The 16,772-nt window shown below is 40.6% G+C and overlaps 1 protein-coding gene across 6 annotated transcripts in view; it reads left to right on the forward strand.

The window, feature by feature from the left end:
* Positions 1-16,772, forward strand: part of spats2 (spermatogenesis associated serine rich 2) — a 141,704-nt gene that overhangs the window by 63,415 nt on the left and 61,517 nt on the right. For all 6 annotated transcript variants that reach the window (XM_043681883.2, XM_043681882.2, XM_043681880.2 and 3 more), the window contains 4 exons: positions 3,160-3,268; positions 6,726-6,775; positions 12,090-12,360; positions 13,572-13,778. In XM_043681883.2, the coding sequence (XP_043537818.1) occupies positions 3,160-3,268; positions 6,726-6,775; positions 12,090-12,360; positions 13,572-13,778 (637 nt within the window). The remainder of the gene's footprint in view (positions 1-3,159; positions 3,269-6,725; positions 6,776-12,089; positions 12,361-13,571; positions 13,779-16,772) is intronic.

Genomic DNA, 16,772 nt, shown 5'->3' on the forward strand with positions numbered 1-16,772 from the left:
GTTGTGTCAGTCTGAGAATTGTGAGGAGGGGCAGGCCAAAATGGAATCCTTTTTTAGAGATCTGAAGCTCCCAGGTGTGACTCGCGAACAACAGTCCTTTCTCAATGCCCCCTTATCAGAGCAAGAAGTGCAGGAAGCTGTGAGGCAGCTTCAGAGTGGAAAGGCGCCTGGTCCTGACTGACTTCCCAGTGAATTCTATAAGGAATTTATAAGTATACTGTCAGGCCCGATGCTGAATATGTTTAATGATTGTCTCCCACCATCTCTGAGAGAGGCCAATGTTTCACTTATCCTTAAAAAAGGGAAGGATCCGGAAGACTGTGCTTCATACAGGCCCATCTCGCTCTTAAATGGGGACTTTAAGATCCTCTCTAAGGCTCTTGCCTTAAGGTTGGAGACTGTGTTACCCTCTATTATTAAAGAGGATCAGACAGGTCACAGATCCTCCAATAACGCTAGGAGGTTGCTTAACGTAATTCAAGCATGCCAACAGCAGTCAATACAGGGATTAGTGATTTCTTTAGATGCAGAGAAGGCATTTGACCGAGTTGAGTGGCCGTACCTTTTCTGTATTCTCGACCGGTTTGGTCTGGGCAAAGTTTTCATAAGATGGGTAAAGGTTCTCTACAGAGTACCTCTCGTGGTGGTCATCACCAATAGGGTACGATCAAGCAATTTTAATATTTCTAGGGGCAGCCGGCAGGGCTGTCTCCTTTCACCATTACTTTTTACGTTGGTGATTGAACCGTTGACAGAGGCCATTCGTGGGAATCTCAATATATCAGCTCCAGAAATGGGGTCAAAATTACATAAGATCTCGCTATATGCAGACAATGTTCTAATTTTCTTGACAAATCCAGCAGTCTCAGTGCCTTGCCTGATACAATGCATTCACGCGTTTGGCGCTTTTTCAGGGTATAAGATTAATTTTGCTAAATCAGAGGCTACGCCTATGGATGGTCTTACGAAAGAGTTGGCTCTTGAGGGTGACTATAGATTCCCATTTAGGTGGTCACAGGGGGGTTTTGTGTATTTGGGCATATTCATTACTCCAGATCTGGATTGGCTGTTCAAAGCCAATTTTACTCAATTGTTTGAAAAAATTAAACAAGATCTCCAAAGATGGGAGGCACTTCCAGTCTCATGGTTGGGTCGGATAGCGCTTATTAAGATGAATATTCTCCCTCGTTTGCTGTACCCTATACGGATGCTCCCCCTGATTTTCAATAAACAAACACTCAGGGGACTGAACGGTTGGTTCAGCTCCTTTATCTGGCACCATAAACGGCCCCTCATTAAATTAGCCAAACTGCAGTTGACTCACAGATTGAGGGGATTTGACCTTCCGGACATTTAAAAATGACTAATTAAGTTCGCTTTTGACCTACGTGAGTGATTGGGTTTGTGGGGATCCTCTTTCAATATGACTAGATATCGTAGCCTCCCAGGCAAGGTGCCCCCTTACCAGTTTGCTGTTTTTGGACAAGGTGAGGACAGTTAGGGAATATTGCCATAACCCAATAGTCATCAATACTGTTAAAGCATGGAGGGCAATTCGGCAGAGGGAAGGTAATATTGGCAAAACATCTTTGTTCACACCTTCAGTGGGTATGTCGGGTTTTCAACCGGGTCTGATAGATTCAGGATTTAAACGTTGGGCAGCTAGGGGTATATCTTGCATGGGTGATTTATTTGAGGGAGATGTAATGATGTCCTTCGATCAGTTAGTACGGAAGTGCACGTTATCTAATAGAGACCTCTTTCGTTTTTTTTCAAGTGAGGGATTTTATTCAAAAAAAGACCACACTTTTGACTGATCCCTACAAATCTGACATAGAAAGAGAGGTACTAAGGACTAAGAGCACACTCTCTGTCAGTACTTCATATCACTAATTGGGGGGTGCCACCTCAGATGAGTCTGATTGACTCTGCAGGATGTGGGAGGGAGAGCTGGGTGTTGAAGTTTCTTCAGAGGCATGGGAGGATATTTGGGAGAATGCAAGGAAGATGTCAATTTGCAATAGGACCCATGCTTTACAGCTGAAGATTCTCCACAGGGTCCACTTAGCCCCAGACCGTTTGTCAAAATTTAAACCAGGGGTATCTTCAGCATGTCCCAAGAGCAAGGTCTGCACGGGCACCCTTACCCATTGTCTTTAGTCTTGTGACAGGCTTCAAACATATTGGAGCGCTGTGGTGGGTGCAATGGAGAGGATTTTATGTGTAGGGGTGGAGAAGGACTCTATCTCTCCTTTTGGGCCTACCCATTGTATTTCCTGCAGACGCGCATAAGAAAACACTTTTCAATATTCTTACGTTCTGTGCAAGGAAGAATATCTTGCTAGGTTGGATATCAGAAAACCCCCAGGCCTGTCGGGTTGGCGGAAGATTGTTATGGAGCATATCCCCCTGGATTTTCTCTCAAATATGGTACACCACAAAACTGAGAATTTTTACAAGACATGGCAACCCTTTTTGAAATACCTAGACACAGATTCATCTGCCACACTAACAAGGGCTTTTATATAGCCGTAATGATTGTGTTTCATGAGTCCAATATCCAGGGAGGAGGAACTGTGAATGTGTGAGTGTTTTGTTTGGCTGGGCTGAGTTATTACTATTTATTTGTTTGTTGTTAGGTATTTATTTAGTTAGTTGAATAGCTAATTTAGGTTTTTGTTTTAATTTTATACTTCTCTATATATGTTTATACATTCATATAGGAGGGTGGGCTGGGGAATTTTTTATTATTTGGGTTTAGTTTTGTCCTATTTTTGTACTGTTTTGAATTGCATTGTTTTGTATTTGTTGTAATATTTAAAAATCTATTTTTTCTTAATAAAAGTATATTTTTTTTAAAATTGCCAATTACAAAGTTCAGGGATATCATTGCAATTCAAGAGAATTTGCAGCACATCTTGCTCCGTCTTTTAGGCATTTTAAATTGTTCAGATGTTCAGGTAGACCTCTGGATCAGGTGGGTCTGAACCTCGACCACCTGGCTCAGAGGTGGGGACATTACCACTATAAGAGCCTCTCACTCCATCTTTTAGGCATTTTTCTCCTGTTTAGCTCTTCTATTTGGACCATGCAAAGTATAATTGTGTTTAAGATCATCTTTTGATGTTACCTTTCATATTTGCACTTTTGTTTTCTCAGATTAGTGCTGTCCGTGCAATAGTCCCTAACAGAAGTAATAATGAGATAATTCTAGTGTTGCAACATTATGATAACTGTGTCGACAGAACAGTACAAGCTTTTATGGAAGGTAAGACTTCTCTTTGTTTTATAACTTTTTATCCCCCTCAGTCACAGCTAAATCCAACTAACTTCCAAATGTATAGCAGCAATTTTCAAATACTGACCTTTGAAATTAAGGGCACAGAGATCAGGAGCCTTTAGACCCATGGTCTGTAAAACCAACAATGCAAATTCAAGTGATGAGCAGTATGGATAGCCTTTTCTATAAGAAACTTGTTTACAGTGATGCAGTAAGTAGGATAGATGAAGCTACACAGTTTGCAATTTATTTCTTAGTTAAGCTCTTGGTTTAACTTTGTTTGAATGTATAAAATGTGCCCTATAAAGCAACTTCTTGGACTGCATTAGATGTTTCAGTTGCCAGAGTGCTTTGTTTTATAATTCTGTCCCTGTTTTCTCCTCTGCTAGAAAACAACATTCTGAAATACAAGCCAGGCCATGGTTCAAACGAATGACGACCCACACTTTGTCAAGGCATTACCAGTTGCATTTTGAAAAGTAGTCATTCTTTTATATAAATCTTTTGATGATGGGGCATAATAAAAATTAAAATAGACTTTGTCCCACAACATGTTGTTCTTAAACTTAAACTGCACCTAAAATGAAGTGTACTTGATAGGTGTGTTTTCCATCCGACAATTCCTGGCCTCTGCTGAATTCAGCTAATTATTTGTCCCAGCATTTCCATGTAAACTGGCACAAAAATGTCAACATTCACATTCCAGTTGCTTTAAAAGCTAAGTTCCCCATTGGATTTTCTCAGTATACACTGGGTTTAGTGTTTCACAGTTATTAGTTACTGCAAGAATGTAGCCAATGCTCTGCACAAATCTTCACAGTAAAGAAGAGAAATCGAAGCATTGAATGTGGATCATAGTAATATGCAAAGTTTTATCTCAGCAATGTGGGCAATGGCGAGATTTGTGGCAGAATCGAGCACGAACCCCATTGAGGCCTATCTCAGTGTCAAGAACATCTTGCCCCATGTTTTAGGCATTTTAAATTGTTCAGATGTTCGGGTACACCTCTGGATCCTTCTTGAACCTGGACCTCCTGGCTCAGAGGTAGAGGCACTATCGCTGCACAAGAGCCTCTTGCTCTCTTTATGCTTTTGCTCAGCGGGCAAGTTTCTCACTAGACAGTGGCAAGTTATGAGAGATTATTGCTTGTTAATGGCCTAACTCACCTTATTACTATTTAGTTTTCTATCTTGCCAAATTCAGCAAACAAGCTAAATGTCAAGAAAACTTGATGAGGAAATCAGAGCAGATACATGGCGAATTCTGCTTAGTGCTTGCTCCACAGGACTCAATGTTGCGTGGAACCAAGCAGCATCTTGAGGCACTTTTCATGGGCACCAGACACATGCACCACAAGCATTGGCATCCAGCATTTGCCAACCCTTTAAGACCATTGTGACACACTTGCAAGCTACTCAGGAAGTGCAGCCTTGCTTTGTGGGCGCATCAGCAACTCGCATTGAAAGGCTGCAGCAAGGACACAGTGCACGCGCAGACAAGGATTGGACCAGGCTGCTTCTCGGAGTTGCTCTCTCAGCGCTCACTCACTCAGTGCCTGCCTGTATATTCTCAGTATCTGTACCTTACCTGTTAACACATTGGTGCTGCAGCCAGAGTCATAGAGTCATGGAGATGTACAACACGGAAACAGACCCTTTGGTCCAAACTCTCCCATGCTGACCAGATATCCCAATCCAATCTAATCCCACCTGCCGGCACCTGGCCCATATCCCTCCAAACCCGTCCTATTCGTATACCCATCCAAATGCCTTTTAAATGTTGCAATTGTACTGACCTCCACCACTTCCTCTGGCAGCTCATGTCATACGCATACCACCCTCTGCGTGAAAAGGTTGCCCCATAGGTCTCTTTTATATCTTCCCATCTCACTCTAAACCTATGTCCTGTAGTTCTGGATACCCCCACCCCAGCATAAAGACTTTGTCTATTTATCCTATCTATGCCCCTCATGATTTTATAAACCTCTATATCGTCTCCCCTCAGCCTCCAACGCTCCAGGGAGAACAGTCCCAGCCTGTTCAACCACTCCCTGTAGCTCAAATCCTCCAACCCAGGCAACATCCTTGTAAATCTTTTCTGAACCCTTTTCAAATTTCACAACATCTTTCTGAAAGGAAGGAGCCCACAATTCTACACAATATTCCAAAAGTGGACTAACCGAGTCCTGTACAGCTGTAACATGACCTCCCAACTTGTCAGCGGGGATCTGTCCAGGATGAGGAGAACACCATGGTGAATGGTAGACCAATCTGACACCTAGAGCATGTGCATTCACACCACACTTATTGAACCAAATGGTCATATTAGAAACTGGCGGGGGCTAGACCTCAGTCCAGCCAAGGGAGAGTGGAGCTCTTGTTTGTCAGGGGTCCTGATACCGTCCGTGACAGGCACAGTCCAGGAGCTTGGCGACAGTCAGTCACCACGGCATGGTAGGCTAGGGAGGGGGATCTTAATATTAGTGAAATTAGCAGGAATGACTTAAAAAGAGGGCAATTATGGCGAAAGACAAACCATTATTTGTGCAAATTCCCAGGGTGCCATAGGAGGTGCACACCATTGCTTCATCTATCATGTAAGTTTAATGATGGTGTGTTCTAAACAGAAAAATTGAATGATGGATGTGGGCCTGGAATGACAATGGCATCAGAGTATAGTCAGGACAGAATGTACTGTCGCATCCTGGTGTGTTGTGTTCTGCATGACTGGGGCAAGTGACAAGGTGATGTGTTGGATGCTGAGGAATTGGGGGAAATGGGTATGTTCTTCCAAGGAGGCGGATGAGGCCATTGAAGAAGGGAAAGCTTTCTTTGTCCATGGCGTAGCTCAGCTGCAACAGTAAGGATAGTTTTGTAGATCCATGCTTGTTAATAATTGGATTGAGGCTGCCCAAATGCAGATAGTATCCCTGCAACCAACAGGCAGAGAAGAGTTTTTTTTAAACTGGATTTGAATCCAGGTAAACCACGCACACTCCTTTCTCCACTCCCCAACATTATCTAAAGGTTATTATTCTAGCTAACTCAGGGGTTTTAGTTACAGATTTAGCTTATTTAATGAAATAGCTATAATATTTCAGCTTTGAAGAAAAAAGAAACATCACTGTCTTTCTCATATTCAGTGAGTATTGCATTGTTTCATTTGGTAAAATGTATTGTGTAACTCTTCTAAATTTACAAATGCCTGCTTATGAAGAATGTAAATCTTTCTCGTATATCTTTCATTTGCCAATCTTGTGAACACTGGTTTGTTACAAAAGGCTGCTATCTGTCACAAGTGGATTGTTGATTCAACTTTTAAAATTCTTTTTGGATTTTATTGACATTTAGCAAGCATTGAGTGTCAGTCTCCACAACAATTTGTATGTGTTTTGAATAATCCTTGCAATCTTTCTCCATCACCTTCTTTTTTTTTTAAATGAAGGTTGTGCTGCAGACATTCTCAAGGAATGGAGTGTAACAGGAAAGAAAAAGGTAAGGGTCATGCCACATTAAGGGCAAAGAGGGTCATTCAGCTCCCAAACTTACTCTGCCATTCAGTTTGATCATGAGAATGCTGTACCTCAAGCCATTTGTTGCTAAATTTGAATCAGAGTCCATTCATTTATTGCCACATTCAGTTTTCGACCCACCACCCAATGAATTTCCAAACATCTTTAGGCTTCCTAATTTGGAAATTTGTGAGCAATGATTAAAATATTTTAGATGGTGCATTTGTGTAAAATGTTGACAAAGACCTTTTATCTATTGGCGGAAGAAAAGTCATTTCATCCCACAAAAGGATTGTATGGGCCAGTGATGCCACGAACATTTCAGGATTGCTGACAATATTGATAAGAGTGACCAGTGATTTATGCAAAATCTATGCAGAAGTGAAGTCCCATCTTCATACTGACGACTTCCTCCATTTTGCTGTTACATTGCTACATGGGTAGATTCAAAACCAATTGAGCAACTCCAAACTGAGTATCCATGAGTCTCTCAGCCAGCAGATTAGATCGAAGCTCTGCAGTCCTCTGACATTCCGTCTCTCTGATGGAGGAGGCCAGCCTGCGTGTGCAAAAGACAAAACGTTTGTAGCCATCTTCAGCCAGAATTATGGAGATGAGTCTTTTTCTTCTTTTGAGGGTTCAATGTCTTTGGAACTCTCTTCCTGAAAAGGTGGTTTAAATAATTGCACAGAGTCCAGTATCCCATTACCAAGTCACCTTTGATTTACTTGTGCACAATATACTGGCTATGGTCAGCCAGCTCTGAGTCAGTCCACTACACTGAGGAGATTCTAGTCTCCTGGTTATATTGGTCAGTCAGGGCTTTCCTGAATGGGGTGGTTAACCTGGGCCAATCAAGAATCTCATAGTCAACAAGGTCACCCTGGTTCTAACCACTACAGTGGTGGAAGCAGAGTCCTTAAAGATTTTTTAATAAAGATATTTTTATTGAAAATTTAATATGTTTTTACACGTTTACAAAAGAAAACTTAAAAAAAAAACCCAAGTATAAACATTGATACGCAATTAAATCTTAAATAAATAATAACCAAAATCTATCAAACAGAAAAAAAGGAAATACCGAGAGGGAAAAAAAAACTCAACTAACTACTCATCTAACCTACAACTAACCAGAGGGTATGATTAAATCTCTTCCATTATTCAAGAGAAAAAAAAACAACTGATAACACAGAAATTGAGTAGTGATATACATGCTCGGAATGTGTTAACATCAGATCATAACAAAGCCTGTATTCATGCGGAATTCCTCTCCTAAGGGGCCCTGCACCAGCCAGGTTCACCCTCTCAATTAAATAAAGGCCCTTATTAGGATGACCGAGATATCTGTATTTGTGTAATTCAAGAAGGGCTGCCATATTTTATGGAGTAATTCTTTTTTTTTTGGCGCACCGTATTTGTAAGGAGGTCAGGGGGAGTATATTCCATAATTATTCTGTGCCATCTCGAAAGTCCATGAGGGCCCTCAGCCACCCAGTTTACCAAAATATTTCTCCTTGCACAGAGAGAGAGAATGGAAAATAATCTCTTCCCTGTCGTAATTTCAGGTGTTCTTTATCCAATAAATGTGTCTCCTATAGGAGAGCTATATCAACCTTTTCTTTCTTGAGGTTTGATAATATTTTCTTCCTTTTGATTGGTGAATTACTCCCCGTGACATTCCAGGTGCACCATTTAATCAACCGATTACCCATAATCACCGGGCAAGTCCGAGACCCCTCGGGAGAAGAAACCCTATCCAAACATCCCGAGCATAGACCATATAAAATTCACAAAATAAAGGCTCTTTAATACACTCGGATCAATATAATAAAAAACTATTTCTAAATAAAAAACTATTTCTAAATAAAAAAATATAAAACTTATTTAAACGGAGATCTTCCCCCTTATTCCCAGGAGGCATCACTTCCTTTCCAAAAACCCATCATAACCTCTCCCAACCAGTGCCCCACCCTTAACCCAGGCACCCCACAATAGGAGAAAGAAAATTCAAGTATACTACCGAGCTAGAATTAACAATGAGTATCCTGCCCGCCCCCAGCACCCACACCAACACCTGGATATATTTGGTAATGTTAATATCATGTATGAACATATATGACTATAAAATTACAGTCTCAGCAAATAATAATTAAATATAGTAATACAAAATAACAGGGGAAAACAACCTTGCCCCCCATCTACATTAACTAGACCCCCTGGCCTATATATATATATGGGGGAAGAAAGTCGCTAAGTGAAGAATAAATAAATAAACCCCTCTTCCCACCCCCCGGAGATAATATTTAACATTAAGGTAATGAAAGAAAAAAAAGGGGGGTAAAATGGGGTGGGGGGAGGGCAGAACAACATCCATTAACTCTTACAATTTATCGAAGAGAGTCCAAAAGTTCCTTGACCTTCTCCGGTGATCCAAAGATATACACGGACCCTTCATGCTGAAGCATGGCGTAGCTAGGTAGCGCAAGGAGTACTGAATGTTTAAGTCCCTTAAACGCTTCTTCCCTTCGTCAAACGCCTTCCTCTTTCGGACCAAAGCTGGGGAAAAGTCCTGAAATAACATAATCTTGGATCCTTTATAAATCATGGCTTGGGGATCTTTCCCCAGATTTCTGGAAGCTTCCAAGAGCATCTGCCTCTCCTTGTAGGCCCATTCCACCCTTACCTGGCCTGATCCAGCCTCCAGATTTAACAGCTGTGGAAGCCACTGTACGAGAAACGCTGTAAGCTGGCCACCACCTTCCCGTTCGGGAAGGCCCAGCAAACGAATATTTTTTCGACGACCTTGATTTTCGAGGTCGTCAATGTGATTCTCTAAGGTCCAGACTTGCTGTTCGAGAGTCCGGACCCGATCCACGGCCGAATTTGCTATGGTCTTGGACGTCGCGGCCTTTAGCTCCGTCCCTCCGACTTGGCGTTCGATTTCCTCGATGTCTCGGCCGTGCTTTTGTAGCGCGGCCGAGAGTGAATTACATCGGCTTCAGGGCTCTTCAATAAAGGCATCGATCTTCGCGTCGCGTTTAGAGATTATTTCCGCGAGGCTCGCCACCGTAGGTAAGTCCCCCGGGGCGGCTGCGGATGTCTCTGCTGCAGCTGGGGAGGTTGGGGGAGGGGCTCCTGCCTGCTGAGAACTGCGGGCTCCCTTCCCCCTAGTCATTTTTACAGGAGAGTAGACTGTTTAAATTTAGTGCTGAGCAACTAATTACATTGAGTAAAAACTATTTTAAATGATTTGGTGAGTGTGGTGGAGGCGGGTGGCTCACTTTGCCCAAGTCTTGGGAGGAGCACTATAGACTCGGACTTGCTAAGTCACTGCCATCTTGGATCCCCCCTTAAACATCTTAAGGTAAAGGTATATAGATTCTTGTTCATACAGGAGGTAAAAGGTTATCGGGGTAGGTGAGAATGCTAGGAATTTCCATTCCCTTAATGGGCTGTGCCTGTTTGATGTTCACCAGTCTGTCCTTGAAAGAATTTGTGACAAGTGTTACATCCAAGCTTCCCAGAATTTTACTCTTGTGATTCTAAAGCAAACTTAGTTTCACAGTTGCAGATATTACCCAAGCTTACAACAATCTGATCAGTATGCTTAAATTAAAATACATGTAAATTTCATTTACCTGCCTCAGGTATATTTTTGTACAGATGCTAATTCTCTCTCACTCTCTTGGGCAGCACGGTGGCACAGTGGTTAGCACTGCTGCCTCACAGCGCCAGAGACCCGGGTTCAATTCCCGCCTCAGGCGACTGACTGTGTGGAGTTTGCACGTTCTCCCCGTGTCTGCGTGGGTTTCCTCCGGGTGCTCCGGTTTCCTCCCACAGTCCAAAGATGTGCAGGTCATGTGAATTGGCCATGCTAAATTGCCCCTAGTGTTAGGTAAGGGGTAAATGTAGGGGTGGGTTGCACTTCGGCGGGGCGGTGTGGACTTGTTGGGCCGAAGGGCCTGTTTCCAGACTGTAAGTAATCTAATCTAATCTTATCTCTCTCAGGAGGAGGCCTTATGCTGTGGACTTGGGGAAACTAGATACTGGATTGAGTCCACCCTGGTTCATTTGTTTAAATAGAACCTTCGAGTTAGCTGGAGCAAAGAGTCTATTTCCATTTTTGTGGATTAGATTCAAGCACAGGCCTTGAAAGATGAAAGTCTAGAGTGCTAATCCACCATAGTACTTTGTTTCATCACCCTCACCTGACACCCTAGAGTTTGCTTTTCATCTTTTACTACTAAATTCACATTTGTTCATGTCATCCATCTGATACTACTCACAAATAAGCTTGACTTTTCTTTGTTCTCCTTTTTTCTAAAGATGTACTTCATTCATAAAATTTGTAAAAGTACATAACTGTATAAAGTTGATATAAAATGCTTATAAGTCAATTTCGTTAAGTACAGTATGTGGCATCTTGAGGTGTGCTTCATCTACTGGTAAATTGTTAATGAATAGTCAAGCCACTTGCTCCAAAGGTTTCTCCAGCCAGCTTCTCCATGGCAGTCTGTGGTTGTGTTGACCTGAGTGTCTCTTATACAATAGCCTATTTGGGATTGAATGTTTGTCCCTTAAGACGCAGTAGTTAGAAACCTATATCTCTCAAATTTCCATCAGAAGACAGTTGCTGAAAATTTTATATACACCTGACTTTCAGTTGCTTTGCAAATTGTAGGGAAATTTGTTTTCTGTTGAATCTGGCCCATGGGTATTGTAAATCTAAATTGTACATCTTGCACTGCATTAACTGCTTAGTGAGATGTGAATGTCAGTGTTCTACTGAGTATTAAATTCCAGCACTAATTTGAGGATTTCAATCTAATGGAATTAGTGAAGACCTGTTACCTTTTTGAAGTTGAGACTCATATCCAGCAAGGACCAAGGTTTTTCTTCATTTGAAGGAATTTAATTTGTGTTCAGATCTCTGATGAAGGGATGTGTTCTGCAAAGTGATCTGTTCACAACTCTGACTTCTACAGCGCAATCTTCCTCCAAGCTGAATAGTCATTTGACACCTGTGTGGAATGGTAACGTACACAATGTTGTGATTGAGATGAACCTTTGCAAGACTGCTTTGAGATTTGTGTGTTGGTATATGTAGATGGGTGTAAGTTAAGGCTGTGTAAATAGATCTTGTCTTGCATCTGCCCCCCTATACAACCAAGAAACATTTGAAGTAACAAAAGCAGAAATTGCTGGAGAAACATGATGACTTTGGAAGAAAATAAAAATCCTAATTTGAAATCATTGAAAGCAAATGTTTATGCATCTGTTTGTTTAAAAACACATAGAACAAAAAGAAGAAGATTAAACCAAAGGCAGAAGTAAAAACAGAACCAGAGCAACTGCAGTCTACAAATGCAGACAACAAATGTGCTGTCAATTCTGGTGAACTGTCTACAACTTCTTGGGAGAAGGACGAAATAAACAGTTATCATGTCAACGGATCTGTAAATGATGAATCAGTAGATTCTCTTAGTGAACAGTTAGATGCCCTTTCCGTGGATGCCCAAGAGCTGGAAGATTCAGAATTGATGACTCCTGATAGCGATAGTATAATGGGTAAGTGTATCTAAATTTAGTTCTGATTTGATTTTTAAAATCTTTGAATACTCATATTTTCTGTTTTTAATCATACGTACATAATCTCCCAAATATTTGTAAAAATGTGGATTTGTATTTAAGAATGGGATGACTTGTTCTGTAATCCAAGCTAAAGGGGAAGATCTGTTCCATATTTTGTAAACTTGGCTATATATGACACTGAAATTTGTTAATGATAACACAGACACTATCTTAAGTACTTCAACCACCTGAGCCTCACAAGTGATAGGAAAACAACAATTTTATTAGTTCTGTGTATGACATGTATAGTAACAGTTGGTTTGACTTCCACAGAGTTAATGCAATGGAGAAACTTGGGTAATAACAAATTGCCTCATAGGACCTCATAGTAACTTGTGAATTTCAACTTGGTCTTTACGTTTAGTGTATGCCATTCTAGTTTAACTCCAAATGTTCTGCTGTCATTCTAGTACTAACTTTGTGATTATTATTGATGTTCAAGTCCTCTATTATTAATTTTACTTAAATATTGTACTAAAAGTTCTTAATATTATCATGACAACAGTATATAAATTAGGAATTGACATTTTTAAATTGTTTAGACACATGCAATATAAAAATAACGATGTTGTCAGTGAATTTAAAGTATTCATTCAATCTTGAGGTCTTGCCAGCATTTATAACTACCTGAATTTTGCTTGTTTTTTCATAGCCCTTTGAATGAATTATAAAACTCTCTGCCAGTCATCTATTATCCAAGTTGTTGTAGTATATAGCATGTTACTGGTTAAATATTTTTGCCAATACTGTATTTAAGTGTAAAATGCCTGAATATGTTGTCTGCTTGGAATTCAGATTGTTGTCACATCAGAGTTTTCTCCTTTTTATATATAGAAAAGATCCTTATTAGTGAACCACTATTGTACAGATTTGAGTTACTTTGGGGCTGAAATTCATTTTAGCTACTTATTTTAAAACAAGTGTTCTATGAATCTAGGACTTCAAGTCCTGATGTTTGCTTTACCTGTAGCTGAAGTCATGAAGTCTGCCTCCTTGAATTTTGAGCTTTAGACACAAATAAAATAGAGACAATATTGGAAATCTGAACACCTCATGTTATCCTGAAGCTAAAAATGTTTGGCATGGGGAAAATGTTGTGAGCTTTTACCGACAATATTCATTCTGACACTTAACCAATACTTTTTCAGAATCTGTAACAGAAGATGAAAAGTGTAAAGCAGAATCAAAATTCCAACCCCGCAACTTCCATAGCTCTCATTCTACTAAAACATATCAACAAAAGAATACAGCAAAGTCTAGGTCACGAGCTCCTCCAGGATCACAAACCTCGACCTCCCTTTCCCTAGTCATGCCAGATGATGGTGGATTTATTTCATCTAAGAATAAAAAAATAGGTAAGGGGTATTTACAAAATGATTTCTGTATTTTAAAATACATTTTATCCATGTTCAAGCATATAGACTGATTTGGGGAAAAAATATTTCACCCATGTACATGGTCCAGTTTGATGTTGGGTGTGATATTACTTGCACTACTTTGCTCAAGCAAGAGTTAATGTAACAGTACTGGGTAGTGAGATCATTTATCTAGAAATGCATACGATGTGGTATGTTTGTCCCAACCAGTCCATTTTGGTGTTTATGTTCCATTTGAGTTTTCTCCTATCTTTTCTCGTTTAGTTCAATCATCATAGCCCTCTGTTCCCTTTCTTGCTTAATGCTTAACTAACCTTCCCTTAAGTTTCTCTGTAATATTTTGCCTCAGCTGCTCCCTGTGGTATTGAGGTTTTTTTAATTAATTCATGGGATGTGAACGTCTCTGGCTAGGCCAGGATTTGAACCCCAGGTCCCCAGAACATTACCTGGGTCTCTGGATTAACAGTCCAGCGATAATACCACTAGGCGACTGCCTCCCCTCGTTCCCACTTCCCAAGTGAAGAGGTTTCTTCTGAGTTCCCTATTAGATTTCTTGGTGATTTATATTGATGGCCCCTAGACTTCCTCTTCCCCACAAGGAAACACACTCTCTGTATCCACTTTAACAAAACTTTTCATTTTCTTCAAAAAAAAAACTCTTCTTCGGTCACCAATCAGCATTCTCCCTTCATGTTTTCATGAGGGGAAAATCCTCGCAGTTGTGGTATCATCGTTCTAAATCTTACTGCACCTGCTCCAGTTTAAAGTATAATTTCCTGATCCCTCACTCTTCATCCATATTTTTCTCCATATGGTAGGGGGTATAACTGTGTATCGTGCTTTGTGAAATTGGCCTAGTTTTGCAGGGCACCTGGGAAACTGTGTATCGTGCTTTGTGAAATTGGCCTAGTTTTGCAGGGCACCAAAGGCTTGGAGATGTTGTACTATGATACCAGCAAGCTAGGCATATTTCCCAAGTAAAGGCAAACTGCTTCACCATTTGCATGCAAATTGCAGTGATCCAAGTAACATTGGTGCAAAATTTTAAGTTTTAACAGTCGCAATTGCATGTGCTTTTAACTATGAAAGAAGCAAGCGTACCCCTAGTATGCCGTGCCATCTGATTTTTTTTAAATCCTTTTTTACCAAGAACAATTTTTTAAGCTTTTGTTTTAGACCACTATTTGCAACTCCTTGCAATGAACGTGACTGCAGATAGGAACGTATCACGTGCAGGTAGAATGGTATTTCACAAAATTGCATTGCGGCATTGTGCTCTTTTTTATTTTCATATTTTCCTTAGTGAATTGTTTTGTTGGCATAATGATGAAGGGTGCCAGTGTTGAATAATGGGACATTGCTGTTTTGTCACATTATTGCTATGGGAGTTTCCAGGTAGGGTTCTTTTCTGATAGAAGAAGGTGCATTAATTCATACTTGCACCAGTGTGAACTTTCCTTTGACAGTTGTCCTTCTGGCTTTTGAGAATTTAACTTAGTGAATTATTTTGTGCTATGAATCCAGATCCACAATACACTGGTTTTAGATTGTCCACACCCCTTTTTTTTCAGATTCTTAAATGCGCAGTTGGGAAATGCTTTGTGGCCAGTCTATGGCTTAATTGGGTGTTTGTTTTATATACTTCTTCAAGGATGTCACTGGCTAGGCCAGCATTTATTGTCCATGTGTAATTGGCCCGAAGAGGGTGGTGATGAGTTGTCACCTTGAGCCATTGCAATACTTGAGGATTTAGGTATCCCACAGTGTTACCAAGAAGGGAATTCCAGGATTTTGACCCAGCAACAGTGAAGGAATAGTATTATAGTTGTAAGTCAGGATGGTGTGTGGCTCAGAGTGAAACTTGCAGGTGGTGGTGCCCTGTGTATCTGCTGTTCTTGTCTTTCGTGGTATAGATCACTGGCTGGAAGGTACAATTGGGGGAGACTTGATGAGTTAACGGTCTTCAGTTAAATTGGTGTACGTTAAAACCAGCCACACAAGTCATATCAGTTTAAAAGCAGGTATTTTATTGTTCAGTTTGTATTTCTGTTGAATTTCAGATACACTTCCAGATCTCTGCATGTGAATCAGGCAGCATCTGAGATGCAAGTGAATCGACGTTTCAGGCATAAGTCCTTCATCAGGAATGAGCATTCTTCAGGCTCATTCCTGATGATGAAGGGCTTATGTCCGAAACATCGATTCTCCTGCTCCTTGGATGCTGCCCAGCCTCTGTGATTTTCCAGCACCACACTCTCAACTCTGCTCTCCAGCATCTGCAGTCCTCACTTTTTCCCTCTGCATGTGGAATGAATCGGTTGAAAATGGCCAAGAGCAGCTTGTATTTAATCAAGAGGCTGCCCTAGTAAGAACAACCTCAAGTATCTGATTGGGAATCTACAAATCGGAATCTAAATTCACATAAATTTAGCATGCTGCAAGTTGCAATGCCCCAGTTCAAGTTGTGCTGTGTGGTTAGCTTTCTAGCCATGTGTTAAATGCAAAGCTTTTCGGAGACAGCGTGGAAGAAGTTAAATATTTTGTGTTTGGCTGTTTCAACTGTGACATTATCTTATGAAAATCTTACCTCAATTATATAGTTGCGTATGCCACATCGAGAGTACTGTTTACAATTTTAGTCTCATTATTTAAAGAATGACATAATTGCATTGGAAGAAGTACAGAGAAAGCTCCTTTGATTTCTGAGATTGAGATTTCCTCATGTGACATTGTTCAACATGTTTCCATTGGAATTTGGAAGAATGAGTGTTGATTTTATTGAAACGTGTAAGATCCTGAAGGGGCTTGACAAGGTGGATGCAGAGGAGCTGTTTCTTCTTGAGGGGAGACTAAAACTAGCAAACCTCGTTTAAGAATGAGCGGTCTCCCTTCTAAGATGGATGAGAATTTTCTTTTTTTGTTTCAGATGTTTCTTCTTGAGAGGGACCATAACTGAGGAACATAGCTTTAAAA

This window comes from Chiloscyllium plagiosum, unplaced genomic scaffold (genome assembly GCF_037043375.1).
Source record: "Chiloscyllium plagiosum isolate Xiang-an unplaced genomic scaffold, Cpla_swu_hap1 HiC_scaffold_53X, whole genome shotgun sequence".
Lineage (NCBI taxonomy): Eukaryota > Metazoa > Chordata > Chondrichthyes > Orectolobiformes > Hemiscylliidae > Chiloscyllium > Chiloscyllium plagiosum.